This window comes from Austrofundulus limnaeus, unplaced genomic scaffold (assembly GCF_001266775.1).
Source record: "Austrofundulus limnaeus strain Quisiro unplaced genomic scaffold, Austrofundulus_limnaeus-1.0 Scaffold34, whole genome shotgun sequence".
NCBI classification, from domain to species: Eukaryota; Metazoa; Chordata; class Actinopteri; order Cyprinodontiformes; family Rivulidae; genus Austrofundulus; species Austrofundulus limnaeus.
The window spans coordinates 504,366-518,018 of record NW_013952436.1 but is presented as its reverse complement, the minus strand read 5'-3'; the positions used below and the strand labels follow the sequence as shown (position 1 = coordinate 518,018).

The window sequence follows — 13,653 nt, the reverse complement described above, 5'->3', positions numbered from 1 at the left end:
GTTGTCAGTACATCATCATGTCACTTTCCAATTAGTGTTTTCTGGAGACGTGAAAAAGAAGGATTTAAAAGCATGATATGATACCTTTAAGATCTTTTAGAATAAAAAATATCATTTATTGTTATTTACGTATGCAAGTTTTTGTAGAGAAATCGATCTTCCCAAAGCAGACCCAGGTGAAACTGGAAACTGGAATAGTTTGGCTTTATGTTAACAAACCGAATCAAATGTATTTTCAAGGACCGGTTGCTGCTGTATAACATTTGCTGTTGGGTTTACCTGAAGACTTACCATAGCAAAGCATGCTGGTTATCTCATGGTGTCACCAAAATTACTTGTGTTGGTAACCATACCAACAACTCTGCTCATTCAACACAACACTACAGGCAGTAAGTCTGCTGTCATCCAGAATCTTTCTTTCACACCAAGAAACAGCAAACAGAGGAAAAAAATGCTTTGCTTTTTTTTACTGCTGACCCCATGTCAGTTTTGTGGATTTTTGTGGAAGGGATTTATTAGGATTATAGGAGCCAAACAGCTGAAGGATAATGGTTTACATCCATACTTATCATGTCATTATCGCACGCTGCTGAAGGCAAAAGGGCAATGATCCTTAAAAGTTAACATTAAAATGTGGTGTGGTTGTAGCTGCAGGCCAACCTCAATACATACATTGAGAGATAACACCGTGTGTGAGAAATCGCATGAGCTTGTGTGTAACATCATTTAAGGTTTCACCAAAAYGGTCATGAATCTGTGCCTTACATAAAATGGTTTTAATGTAAAACTGGCATGAAAGGCAGTGAGTGATGTGCATTGCTTCAAGGAGTTCATCTTTTAATGATAAGTATAACTCACTACAGGCAACYCACAGTTAGGCCTTAGAATGGTAAAGAGGTCGGGTTCAAAGGCCTTCATAAAAAACAGTGTGCTGCTATAGATGCAGCCCATAAAAAGGAATCTACCCTCAACTTTTAGAGCAGCGAGAAGATGTGAGACATTTTCCCCCAGATTTTGAAGTTCATTCTCCTCATTTAGACYCCACCAGGGACTAAAGATCTCTGCTCCAACACCACCCAACCCCAATTTGGCTCTGGAGGACGTACTTTTTAATTAAGACCCAGTTGAATTCCCTTCGCCTTATTGGCCTGTCCAACAACGATCCTGCCTATGTCTGTGAAGCTGGATTCCCCCTCCCCCTCCCTTCACAGATGTTTGTAATGAGTCGACCCAGATCTCACTTCCTGTCCGTGTCTCTAAATCAGCTGTAGAAACATGTGTGACACTGTGTTGAGACACTTGGGCTGTATGTCAACAGTGTGTATCATAAAGCATTTTCCTCCAAAAGCTCTTCCTGTYCCTGGCTTTCATGTGTCATTTTTACATGGCAAATCCCTTCCCCGTGCTCTTTTTTTTTCTCCCCCGTACCGTGACAGTGAGGCATAAAAGCATACAGAGCGTGCACACTGTCAAATCACCTTAGTGTGTGCGTGTGTGCATTTACACTACGAGACTTTTCTTTCCTGAGAGTTGGGGATGTTTCAGCGGCTGGGGATTTATTTGGCTTAGAGGGTTTTTTAGTGTATTTGCTTTACTAATGATGCAAAAACAATCAGGTTGTGCTTTTATTGTGTTAATGCTGAGTCAGCATTCATACAATTATATTGTAGTTTCATCTGTATTTTAAAATACAAACATCTTTCAGATACTTTCTGTTATTTTAGCCATTCAGATACTAAAATGTTTATCTATCAATTTTTGTCTTCTACTTCCTGCTTTCTATGTTCTGATAATTTTAGCTTTTAGCTATTATTTTTGCCACATTTACAATTTAGCTTCTATTTTRCTACTCTTGCTTTTTAGTTACACTTGAATTATTTCAGCTTTCAACTAAGTTTTTGCACTGTATACTTATTTGTTACAACTTTACTAATGTTAGCTAAATTTTGCCAATTCTAGCTCCTACATACTTTTTGCTTCTGCTTGCATGCTTTCACTTTATTAATTCAGTTTTAGCTTCTTTRACACTGCATTCTCATGGAAAAGGCAATTTTCCTAGTTGACTGAGCAACTTTTTCTGTGAAAATTCTCTGAAACTTTTGCAACAAATCAACAAGCAGCAACAAACACTAAAGACTGAAGACTAAACACTTGAAAGGGCAGGCTGATGGAAAGCTTTAAAAAGCATCAATCATTCCATATCATTAGTGTTGTGCATGTTTTCGTCTTTTTTTTTTTAAATATCAATTTTTTTACCGGCCTAGTGATGCTCTCTGCCCCTGCTTTCCATGCAAACCAGGCCACATACTGTGCAAGGCCCTGCTAGGTTGTTAAAGAGCAGAGTGCTGTCATGTTTTGAGTTTTTTTTTCTCAACTTCCTCAGCACGCTCCACCATTCCTCTCTCTCTCTCATTATCCCACACAAAAGAAATCCAGTCATGTATTACATTTGCAACATGAACTAAAATATGCAGTATTGATTGGTTTAGTGACAATGGCTGCCAACCAAACAAAAGTAGCGGCGGTGTGTCTACGGCGCAGTTTTAAACAGCCCACGCTATGATTTACAATGTGGCGAGTTGATTTATTTATTTTTTTAATCCTCTTGTTTCCCCTCCTACTTGTCAGTCGAGCCGCCTTCCTCTTTGGGATTAACAACACTTATACATCAGCTGTTTCTCCTATTTGACCTCATTCACGGACAGCTTTGCCCCCCACCCCCCACCCCACCACACACACACACACACACACTTTCTTTTTATTTGGCTTCAGTTGTTATATCACTCATCGTGACCTCTTTCCTTCTCCTTGCTGTGGATTATTCCCACCCCCTCCACCAGCCCTCCATTCTCAGTCATTCGTTAAACTCAACCCATACCTATATAATGGGAATGCTTTGCGCTGTAAAATCACCCAGCTCCCAACAGCCGCCCACCCACTCCATTAAATACGCACTCACTTGATGGGAGATTTGTAGCCAATATCCTGATTTGCATTACAGAAGGTAAGGAAGTGGTGTGGCTTGTTAAAGCACCGGCAGGCCATTGATCGGTGTCCATGTTGTGTGCTGAATGTAATAGGAGAAAAGAGAAGAGACAAAGGGAACTAGGACTCGGCATGGTTCAAAAAATTATAGCTAATGTTATTTTTTTTTTTCAAAAAGAGGATTTAAATGGTAAAATTAAAGGTCTATAATGTAGTAATGTAATGCATTTCACCTGCAGCCTTGAGTTGAATGCAATCTAATGCAATATAAGAAGTCACACTTAAAGTGTTTTAAAAACTAACTGAGTTATAGCTATATAGCTATATTCATTTTTTGTGTTTTCTGATGTCAGTTATGGGGCGGCCATTTGAATTGTCTAAGAACAGCTGTAGGTGTTGATCCAATGATTCCATTTAACCAAAAAGTTAATACATTTAAACAAAGTGTTTGTGCAATACGCTCAAAGTGTGTGTTGATCCCTCTCATCTACTACCTCACCCAGTTTTAGGTCAATAAAACTACTTGACGTATAGCTGTTTTTGTGTTTTTCAAGGTTGCTTCTGTGTGGCAGCCATGTTGAATTGGGTCGACTCCAAATGTTAATCAGATGTAGTTAAATGTCCAAAGATTATTTTCTGAAACATTCATTGCAACCCGTCGAGTGGTTCRTGAAATATTTTAGTAACACACACAGGGAAAAGTGTTATCGCTCACCTTTCACCTTTAGGGAGTGGGTGTAATAAAAAAAGGCTGCAAAGAGGTAGAAACTGCATGCAGGGAATGTTTTTTTTTTTTTTTTTTTTTTTTTTTGCTGCCACTTGTCTTATCAAACAAATCGATAGTGTCCATAATAAGAAGTGGTGCAAGAGCTTTGTCCTCTAACACCTCCCCACACCTCAAAGTCACAGCGCCTCGCCCTGCATCGCTTCAGCCTGCTGAACTGAAGGCTGCCATTAAATATGACCCACACATCACTCAGCCTTCTGCAGCAGTGTGTGAGCGCACGAAGGRTAAAGGGGGTGCAGCCCGATGATTCACCTGCTCAAAGCCGAAGCTGTTCCTGAATGCTGCTCTCCGAAACGCACACAGAACGCAGACGAAGAAAAGCCTGTGTCAGAGCTCAAATTAAAATTAGCTCCTTACTTTGTGTTACCTGGTAAGTAGATAAACAACTGCARGGGATGAATTTGTTACACGAGAGTAGCGATAGAAAAGGAAAGAAGACAATCTTTCCATATTTTGCAGCTTAGCAAAAATCTGTGTTGCTAAATTAATGCCAGTTTTATGTTGAGCAGCTATACTCTGCTTTGGATTCACAGACCCTGAGTGCAGTGAAAATAGATTCTCGTCTTCAGCCTCGGGGCACCTAAACGTGTCTTTTCAGATTTGGTGATGGCTAGGTCTATGATCATTGAAGCGCTTCAAATTACATCAGGATGAAAAGGGGAAGGAGGTACATGGGAAATGAAAAAAGAAAGAAAATGATATTCATTCTCTCCTTATCTACCTTTTACATCAGCGCTTGTAGACGGGGCTCAGAATGGGTAATGAGCTTAGGTCCCTTTCTGTCACATCCTGCCGAGAGCCAAGAGTTGTGTCTGTCATTCAGGTGCCACGGCGTTTTATAGAAAATCTGTTTAATACTTACAGTACAAAAAATGTGTTTTTTTTTCCTCACATGCCCTAGGAGAGCTGTGTTTCATCACCACAAGGCGCATCAAGCTTTGTGAAGCGGGACATGTTCTGGGGCCAAGTGTGTGTGGTCGAACATGTCAATATGTCGCTACAGGAACTGCATTTCCTCTAAAAATGCAATGAATTCTGAATAGTGTGTGTTTGCAAAAATCTGCTGAACAAGCTTTTACTAAGTTATTAAAGCTAGCTAGCAGAATAAAAGTAGAAAAGGGTTAACCTAAAAGTAGCAAAATACTACTTGAGAATAGGATAACGTTGGCTAAAAATAGCAAAAGGCCAGGTAAGTATAGCAAAATGTTAGCTAAAGGCTAAATGTAACAAACAGATAACTAAAAGCTAAAACAAAAAGGTAAGGGCTGTTTAAAATGTAAAACTGGCAATAGCTAAAAATTAAAAGTAGCAAAATTCTAGTTAAATGTTGCAAAAAAGTTTGAAATATGTCAAAATGGTGACTAAAAGATAAGAGTAGCTAAAGGTTAAATGTAACAAAAGGATAATAAAAAGCTAAAAGAAGTAAATAGCTGGTTAAAATGTAAAAGTGGCAAAACACTAACGCTAACAGTTAAAAACAGTGAAAGATTAGTTAAGCATAACTAAAAGGTTTGCTGGAAGACAAAAAGTTAAGCAGAAGAAAAAAGTAGCAAAAGGCTAGCTGAATGCTAAATGTAACAAAATGATAACAAAAAATTAATTATCAAAGACAAATTAAACACTATAACCATAGACTAGCAAGAAGCTAAGAAGCTAAAGGTAGCTAAATTCTAGTTACAAAACCAAAAGTAGGAAAAGACAAAAAACTTAAATGGCTGGCTAAAAGGAGAACAAATCAAAAAGCTAAAATAGCTGAATGGTAGCTAAAACTAAAAGTAGAGTAAGTAGAGAAAAATGAAGGGAGTTTACTGAGGCAGATTTTTTAAACATTTTTCAGCAAATCAAGAATATCTCAGTGTATTGTTATGGGTATACAGTTTTTCTATGAAGTTAAATATTTTAAGTATAAAAGTTACAAAACCAAAGATCATAGCACTTCTTTCCTGAATGAGTGGAACATTTTTTATACAGTTTGAATGGCTAAAATATCACAAAGTATGCAGAACTTGTTGGCTTGCAAACAAAAGTTAGAAAATATTTTTAAAATTAAGATGTAACAAATTCAACACAAACACACTCAGGACCTATGTGGAGTGATGCACACACCCACCAACACCYCATCAGTCACAGACCCAAACACATTTCAGCTCCTAAACACACATGGCAAGTCAAGGTTAGTGGGGGTCAACAGGTCCTTAATGTTGGAAAGAAAAGGGCGGGYTGTGAGGCAGAGATGAAGGCGAAGGTTTATGGCAGCTCAGCCATATGAACACATCAGAGGAAATCTGAGAGGCCATTAAAACRCTGGCTTTTATGGGTGTAATAATCCCTCTCCTCTGCCGGGAGTCCAGCCACGGCTTCACTGAGCATCCAGATTAGGAATGGAGCTCTGACCGGTGGCATGCCATCAGCTCGGAGGGCCCAGTAGGACCACAGACAGCACTTTCTGTGACATTCAGAACACGGACTTTACTCCATAACGTGTGTACCGAACACAGAGACACATGTTATCACTTGTTTATTAAAGTGTTTGGATGTTGAAAAGAAAACGGTTGTAGAGACGAGGAATATCAGGCCCACTCATCCARTCCAAGTTGGTGTCATGTTTCTTCCAGTTTCTGTGTGTGCATGTGTACATTTGTCTTTTGTGTTAGCAAAATATTTCATGAACCACTTGACTGGCTTTAATGAAACTAAGTATTTATAGGAAAACAACACTGAAATAACTCAATCAGATGTAGAGATGTTGACCTAAAGCTTTGTGTGGTAGTAGCTGAGACCATCCCGAACATAATAGTTGGAGTCATTTCTGTTTGTTAGCTAAATAATTTTTGAACCACTGGGTGAATGTTAATAAAACTAGCAGGAAGTAACCATTAGACCCACAACTAATTAGCTAGCCAATTCAAGATGGCTGCTACAATTAGACAACTATAGCCTACACAAAAAYGGCTACAACTTATTGAATTTCATCAATTTTGAGAAAAGATTTGGCATGGTAGTAGCTGTGAGTCATCCCTAGCACATACTCTGAGTTCTGACAGGTCTTATGAGATTTCACATGAAATCGGTTGATCTTAGCTTAAAACTCCAGAAGAAAATGCAATGGAAAATGTGCATTCCTTCAAGGAATGCTGAGCCGTTAATTAATTCACATTTTCGTTCATGTCTCTGGTTCATCCCAAACACTAGACTCGCGATTAAATTTATCTCCTCTGTCTGTTTTAATATAATTTTCTTCTTTCTTTATCTTTGAGAATCTCACTGCGACAAGTCTCTGCTGACAAAATGCCAAAACGACTTTATRTTTCCATTTACACAGACAGAGCTCAGGAATGACATTTAGAAATCCCATATTAGCTTAAAATCTTATGAAGGTTTTTTTTTCCTTTTTAATAATTTGTATCACCGCACAGGGGTTGATACTGTCATATGCAAACGTTTATCTGCGACAGTGATTGTAAGAAAAGACTGTGCACTTCGTTTTATTATTGCTACTGCATTACATAATAATTTGGTTACATAAATTGTTCAAATTACTGTGTCCTTGCACACTTAGTGAGAAAAGGGAAAAATAGGAGCTACGATATTGTAGATTCTATTCTTTTCACTCTTGCAATCCTCATTATTAGACTGCAGCTTTAGCCACAGGCAGGTGAAGTACGAAGCATAAATACTTTTGTTACAGTGCAAGGTACTACAGGGAGGCCTTGAGCACTAGCTTTTAGTTCAGGGAGGCTTTACTTTTGCCTAAACTGTCCAACTAAATCCTGCTACAAAACAATGTGGGAGAAAATATTTTAAAAATAAAAAAGGCTTGGATTCTTTGAAGGAGTGCATATCACACACTACTTTATATCCCAAAGTTTTGACTGAGATAATCTCGTGTCAAGATGATGAAGTTGTAGCTGTTCTGGCCCAAGCATGAAAATATCATTCTGAACATTTTAATACAATATCACGAGATGTCACATTCAAAGTTTATGTTGAGAATGGCTCTCCGCTACTATCCCATCCAATTTTAGCTTGACAAATTGACCGAGTTGTGGCCATTTTTGTTTTGGCAAAAATGGTCGGCTGTGGTGGCCATCCGCAATTGGGCTGACTCCAAAAATGTAGCAGTTGTTAAAATCTGTCCAATGATTCATGAGGTAATTTAACAGTTAATGCCAAAGTTTGGAGCAAAGATTTTCCACAGGCGTGGACAACCTTTATGACGGAAGGGGACACATTTTTATTTATTTTTTTGACACTACCTGATGGTCATGTAGTGCTGCACACTTAACAAAATGTAATAAAATTGCCATTTTTAAAATGTTAGTGTCTATATATGTTTATTAAACCAACATAGAGTGCAGTAACTTAACATATTTTATGCTCAAATTCATGTATAACAGTTATTTAATAAATATGAATACAAAATGTTTGACGCAAAGAAAATAGCGAGTTGAAGCGCTACGACATAATGGTTCTGGTAAAAAGTTGTTTATGTACTTGTGACTTCAGTAAACTTCTCATATTTAGCTTTGTGCAACATGTCGTAGTGGTGACATATTAAAAATCTTCATAGCGGGCAGCGTCTAAGCAGAATAAACACAAAGGTTTGACTGAAAATTCTGTGTAAAGATAGTCTACCTCCCATTTCACCTGAAACATGAGTTTATCTGTCCGGTTTTCCTTTCCTCCTTTCTTAGCCATGGCTACCCATCTCTTCCTAAATTGGTTGCCATTACAACCCGTTTACTGCCACTCGTACACTTATACATTCTTGTAGTTTTCAAAAGAGCTGCTTTTTTAATCTATTAAACTGACTGGTTTGTTGCCATTCAAATAAGCTTCAAAAGTTGTTGAGTAGTAGACATTTATTTAGTGATTATTTCCTGAAAGTTTCATATTTTTATAACAATCTAAATTGGCTTCAAATCTTTAATGACAGAACTTTAAACAAACTTCTTGTGTAAATTGTTAGTTCTCAGTATATGTGCTGGGAATGACTCTCAGCTACTACCACACTGAAGATTTGCTCAGTATCTATGAAACTGATTGTATTACASCTATTTGAGTGTTTCCTAAACTCAGTCAGCTGTGGCAGCCATCTTGAATCATGTTAATTACAAGAGTTCATCAGCTGTAGATGTACATCCAGTGGTTATTGCTCCAAGTTTTCTTCAAATTTACCCTGCCTCGTACGAGACACGTATTTTGCTACTACACAAATGCGTGCACACAGACACGGGTATAAACACTATCGCTCCAACTTTGCCTTTCAGCAGCAGGGGATAAATACTCCGAGACATCATGTGGGAACTGAATAAAAGAAAAACAAAGTGCTGACTCAGCAGTTTAGTCCCACAACCCTCAGGATCCGAAAGTTTCAGGGTCTTTTGCATCAGAATACATAAAAAAAAACATCCATTAAAAACTCCACATTCATGGCAAAATCATTCAGAAGATTGCAGCATTTGTTTTTAATTGCATGGCTTATCTGTGTGTATTTCTTGAGAAAATATGCAGCAAATATTTCTGCATATGCTACGTACAGATTGATGCCTGCAGAAAACAGGATTGTTTTGCCAAGGAGAAATGAATAAGATTACTTACATGGTGGCGTTTGGTCAAACAACCTGACTACTCGACCCGACAGACAAGTCTCACAACCCCTGAGTGAACCAGAGCCGAAACCTGAAGCTCCTCCGCAGCTCAGCTCAGCAGAACTTCTGAAACTTCCAAAGTAGCCCAAAGTTTAGCAGCAACGAGGGGAACCATTCAAAAGAATGTACCCTGTTTACTATTGAGTTTGCAACAATTACCCAAGCATATGTGTGTGTAATTAGATAAGGCAGCCAGTTGTTCTCTAATGCGGCAAATCAAATTAACTAAAGATGCCACATTGATTTCTTTGTGTTCCCTAAATTATTCATCTTCACTTGCACTGAACCAGTCAGCCAGCCACCGAGGAGCTTTTTCTAACTCCACTGCACCACTGCGCCTTCACTCCATGTACACACACACACACACACACACACACACACACACACACACACACGCACACACACGCACATTGATGGGTTTTGCCAGACCTTTCCAAGCACCTTTGTGATTTTTTTTTCCTGTTTTTGTTCCATCACAACTCAGCTAATTGACCCTCTCGAAAAAGAGAGCGTTTGCAGCGTTGTGGAAAAAACAGAATTCTTATTATCGGAGACAGCTCTGACCTCCATTACTGCCATTTGCGTTTGAAATCTAGAGGAAGGGGAGAAATTTACCTGCGTGCCCGTGCGATGGCACGCACGGCGCCGCAGTAAGAATTCATGAGGCACGCCAGCTGCAGACAACCGCACGTCTCAGACTGCTCCGCTGACATCCTGTTCCCTGGCATGTTGCGCTGGGGGAGATCAATATGACCTTACCTCCATCGCCCGCTCCTTTGAAACTTAATTACTGATATTCAGCTACAAAGTCATCATAGTCAGGATGTCAATATTCATCGGGGATCATTACAGGCCTAATAAAAGAGGTTATTTACGGGGGGCTACTCCACTGACACCAGCCCAGGTTGGGGGATTCAGCTCCAGCCATCTCAATTTGCTTTGCCTCCACCCCACCCCCTCCTTCTCCCAGAAGCACTGACCTGAAAAATAAAAATTGACAGCAGAGAAACTAACAGGAGAGAGGCACGGAGGGTGAACTCTTCTGGCATGTCTTTTAATTCTCTTAGCTATGTTTGGAGGGTTTTCAGTCTCTGCCAAAAAAAAAAAAAAAAAAAAAAAAAATCACCACCTGTTTTTAACTAAGGTCTATGAGGGGAAAAAAGAAGTTGCAATTTCCCAAAATCCCCAACTAAATTTGAACTTTGCTTGCTATCAACATTGCATTCAGAACCACAAAGAAATATGTTATAACATATTTAGAAAAATAGCTGATTTTTTAATTTATTTTTTATTTTGTTTCTCCCACTCTTCGCTCTTCTGACATTGTGTTTTCAAGGCCGCCAAGCTAGAATTCACAGAAAGTAATTTAGCAAGAGCGGGCGCCTCAGAGCTCCCAATCCCGACGTCGTATACAACAACAAACCAAAGCTGTGTGATGGTTGGAGATTGCTATATGTTAATTCGCTCAATAAATCAATAGCTCCACTGTAATTGAAAAGCTTGGCTTTTTGACGCATCGTGTTTGATAAAAGGGGAGAAGTGGAATAGTGACCTCTGTAGGTTAAATTTGGTACTGCATGCAGCGGTGGGGTGGGGGGGGGTACATTTTTATCCTCAGTCTCATTCCCAGAAACATCCTGTCTTGATTAATATGGTCCACTTTACATCAGTGCAAGGGATGCCGGTGTACGCTGTGATGGCTTCCCCGAGCAATTAGCCAGGAGTGGGGGTGGGGAGGTGAGTGGCTTTCACCGGCGTTGGATTATCCACAGCAAAATACCTCCTGACGCGAGCCCTAAAGCCTGCTGACTTATTCATGAATGTTTATTCTAAAAGCCTCGTTCCGGGTTTTGCGGCAGAGCTGACATAAAGATCAACATCTGGGAAGAGGGGAGATGAGAGATCAGCTGTACAGGGAGAACAATGCCCACAAAGAGGAAGAGCAGGAGGAGTGGAGGGCGTGGGAAAATTACAAAAAATATGAGGAATCTGTGTCAGACAACAAGTACACCTCTGGAGGGCTCAAACGTCTTTGGTCATGTGTGTTTGTCTGTTAGCAAAATATTTCATCTATCCATCCATCCATTATGGGCAGATTTTAATGAAACTCAAAAGCTGTCATTGACCGCACATTTTTAACTGGTCATAGTTTGGAGTCCTATCAATTAAAGATGGCTTCCATTGCTAACTGACCTTACCGAACACAAAAATGACCACAACGCCACCCAAATTTACAGTTAATGAGTTGAACTTTGGAGTGATTAAACTTTGTTGGTCTGTAAGTAAAACATCTCATGAACCACTGGATGAATTTTATCATCCAGTGGTTCATGAGATGATCTTAGAAAGTAATGACTGGATGTATGTCTAAAAACTGATTGTCATTTGGAAATTGGAATGAATTCAAGATGCCCACTGCTAATCAAACTTAGCAACTTGATGTCGTAGCTGAGAGTCTGTACTTTAAGTGCTAACAAATGTCATTATGTTACATGAGATTATAGTATAACGTCAAGGTTTGACCAAAACATCTATAACTTTGTCTTTTCTTAATGTAAGATGGTCTTAAGCGTCCATACGRAGCCAAACAGGTGACACACAACACCTTTCATAGCCCCTGAGGCACACTGCTCTGAGCTCCTGGGAAACCCCTCCCACTGTGGTACACGTCACTGTCCAGAAATCTGTTCAGTTAAAGCTCTACACTTTTCTTCATGCACAATGTATCTTTTCTTGTTTTTTGGCCATTTGACTAGCTTTATAAATGTCTGCTTTCGGGTACAACGCTTGAAATCTGAAAGCGAGCAGTTTTTTTTTTATTATTCTTTTTTGAAGCAAGTAGTTGACACAAAATGCAGCGTCCAAGCACTTTCAGCAAAAACAAACATGACCAATCACACAATAAGTCCTCATGCGGAGGGGAGTGTAAAGATTTCCCGACAGGTTGTAACAAGAAGGGGTGAAAGAGACAAAGCTGCGAAGAATATGATGCAATTTTTGTTATAACACTTTGACAATAAGACACAATTTTGGCAGTTCAGAGGGAGTGTGTTGAGGCCATCAGTTTAAACTCCAGCATAAAAAGCTGGGGGGTAAAATGTGCTCCTTCAGGGAACGCAAGGCCTTTAATTTTTAACTACAGTTGTGTATTTATGCTTTTGTTGTTTGTTCCACACGTTAAAAACCCTTTCAGGTCTAAATTCAAGCTGTGATTCAAGTGGAGTGTTTTCTTATTAGCTGCATGTGCCTCCTGGCCCTAAATGAATGTCAAAGCATGAATAATTAAATGTACCGTCAAAATCTCATTTGGCTCTCTGTTTGCTTAATCCCCTTCTCGACTGCAGGGATCCCAACAAACCAGTTCCCCAGGACACCAAGTTCATCCACACCAAGGCCAACCGCTTCGAGGAGGTGGCCTGGTCCAAGTACAACCCCCAGGACCAGCTGTATCTGCACATCGGCCTAAAGCCGCGCGTGCGAGACCACTACCGGGCCACCAAAGTGGCTTTCTGGAAACACTTAGTGCCCCACCTGTACAACCTTAACGAGATCTTTCACTACACCTCCACCACCACCAAAGTGCCACCGCCAGAGACTACGCAGAACAGCTTGTCCACCAAGAGGCCCACCGGGAAGAGCTGGCCCTTCAACACCAAGCGGCCCCCCATGTCTCCGGCCTACAACAACGAGGATAAGGACACGTGGAGTGACGAAGACGAGTCCGGGCCTCTTGTCGTGGAGAACCCGCGGGATTATTCCACGGAGCTCAGTGTCACCATCGCAGTGGGGGCCTCGCTGCTCTTCCTCAACGTGCTGGCTTTCGCTGCGCTCTACTACCGCAAGGACAAGCGGCGGCAGGACTCGGGCCACGGGCAGCCCAGCCCGCAGCGGCAGACCACCGCCAACGACATCGGCCACCACGCGCCCGAGGAGGAGATCATGTCRCTGCAGATGAACCAGACACACCACGAGTGCGAGGCGGGGAACAGCAACGAGGGGGCGCTGCGCCTGGCCTCGCTGCCCGACTACACGCTCACACTGCGCCGCTCCCCGGACGACATCCCCCTCATGACCCCCAACACCATCACCATGATCCCCAACTCCCTGGTGGGCATGCCCAACCTCCACCCGTACAACACCTTCACGACCGGCTTCAACTCCACTGGCCTGCCGCACTCCCACTCAACCACCCGCGTATAGCTTTAAGGAGGCCGGGGGCGAGGCCGGGGG

General features: G+C 40.8%; 1 protein-coding gene across 2 annotated transcripts in view; it reads left to right on the top strand.

The window, feature by feature from the left end:
• Positions 1–13,632, top strand: part of nlgn3a (neuroligin 3a) — a 222,240-nt gene extending 208,608 nt beyond the window's left edge. For both annotated transcript variants that reach the window (XM_014006068.1, XM_014006067.1), the window contains one exon: positions 12,768–13,632. In XM_014006068.1, the coding sequence (XP_013861522.1) occupies positions 12,768–13,623 (856 nt within the window). In that variant the 3' untranslated portion in view covers positions 13,624–13,632. The remainder of the gene's footprint in view (positions 1–12,767) is intronic.
• The last annotated feature ends 21 nt before the right edge of the window (positions 13,633–13,653 follow it).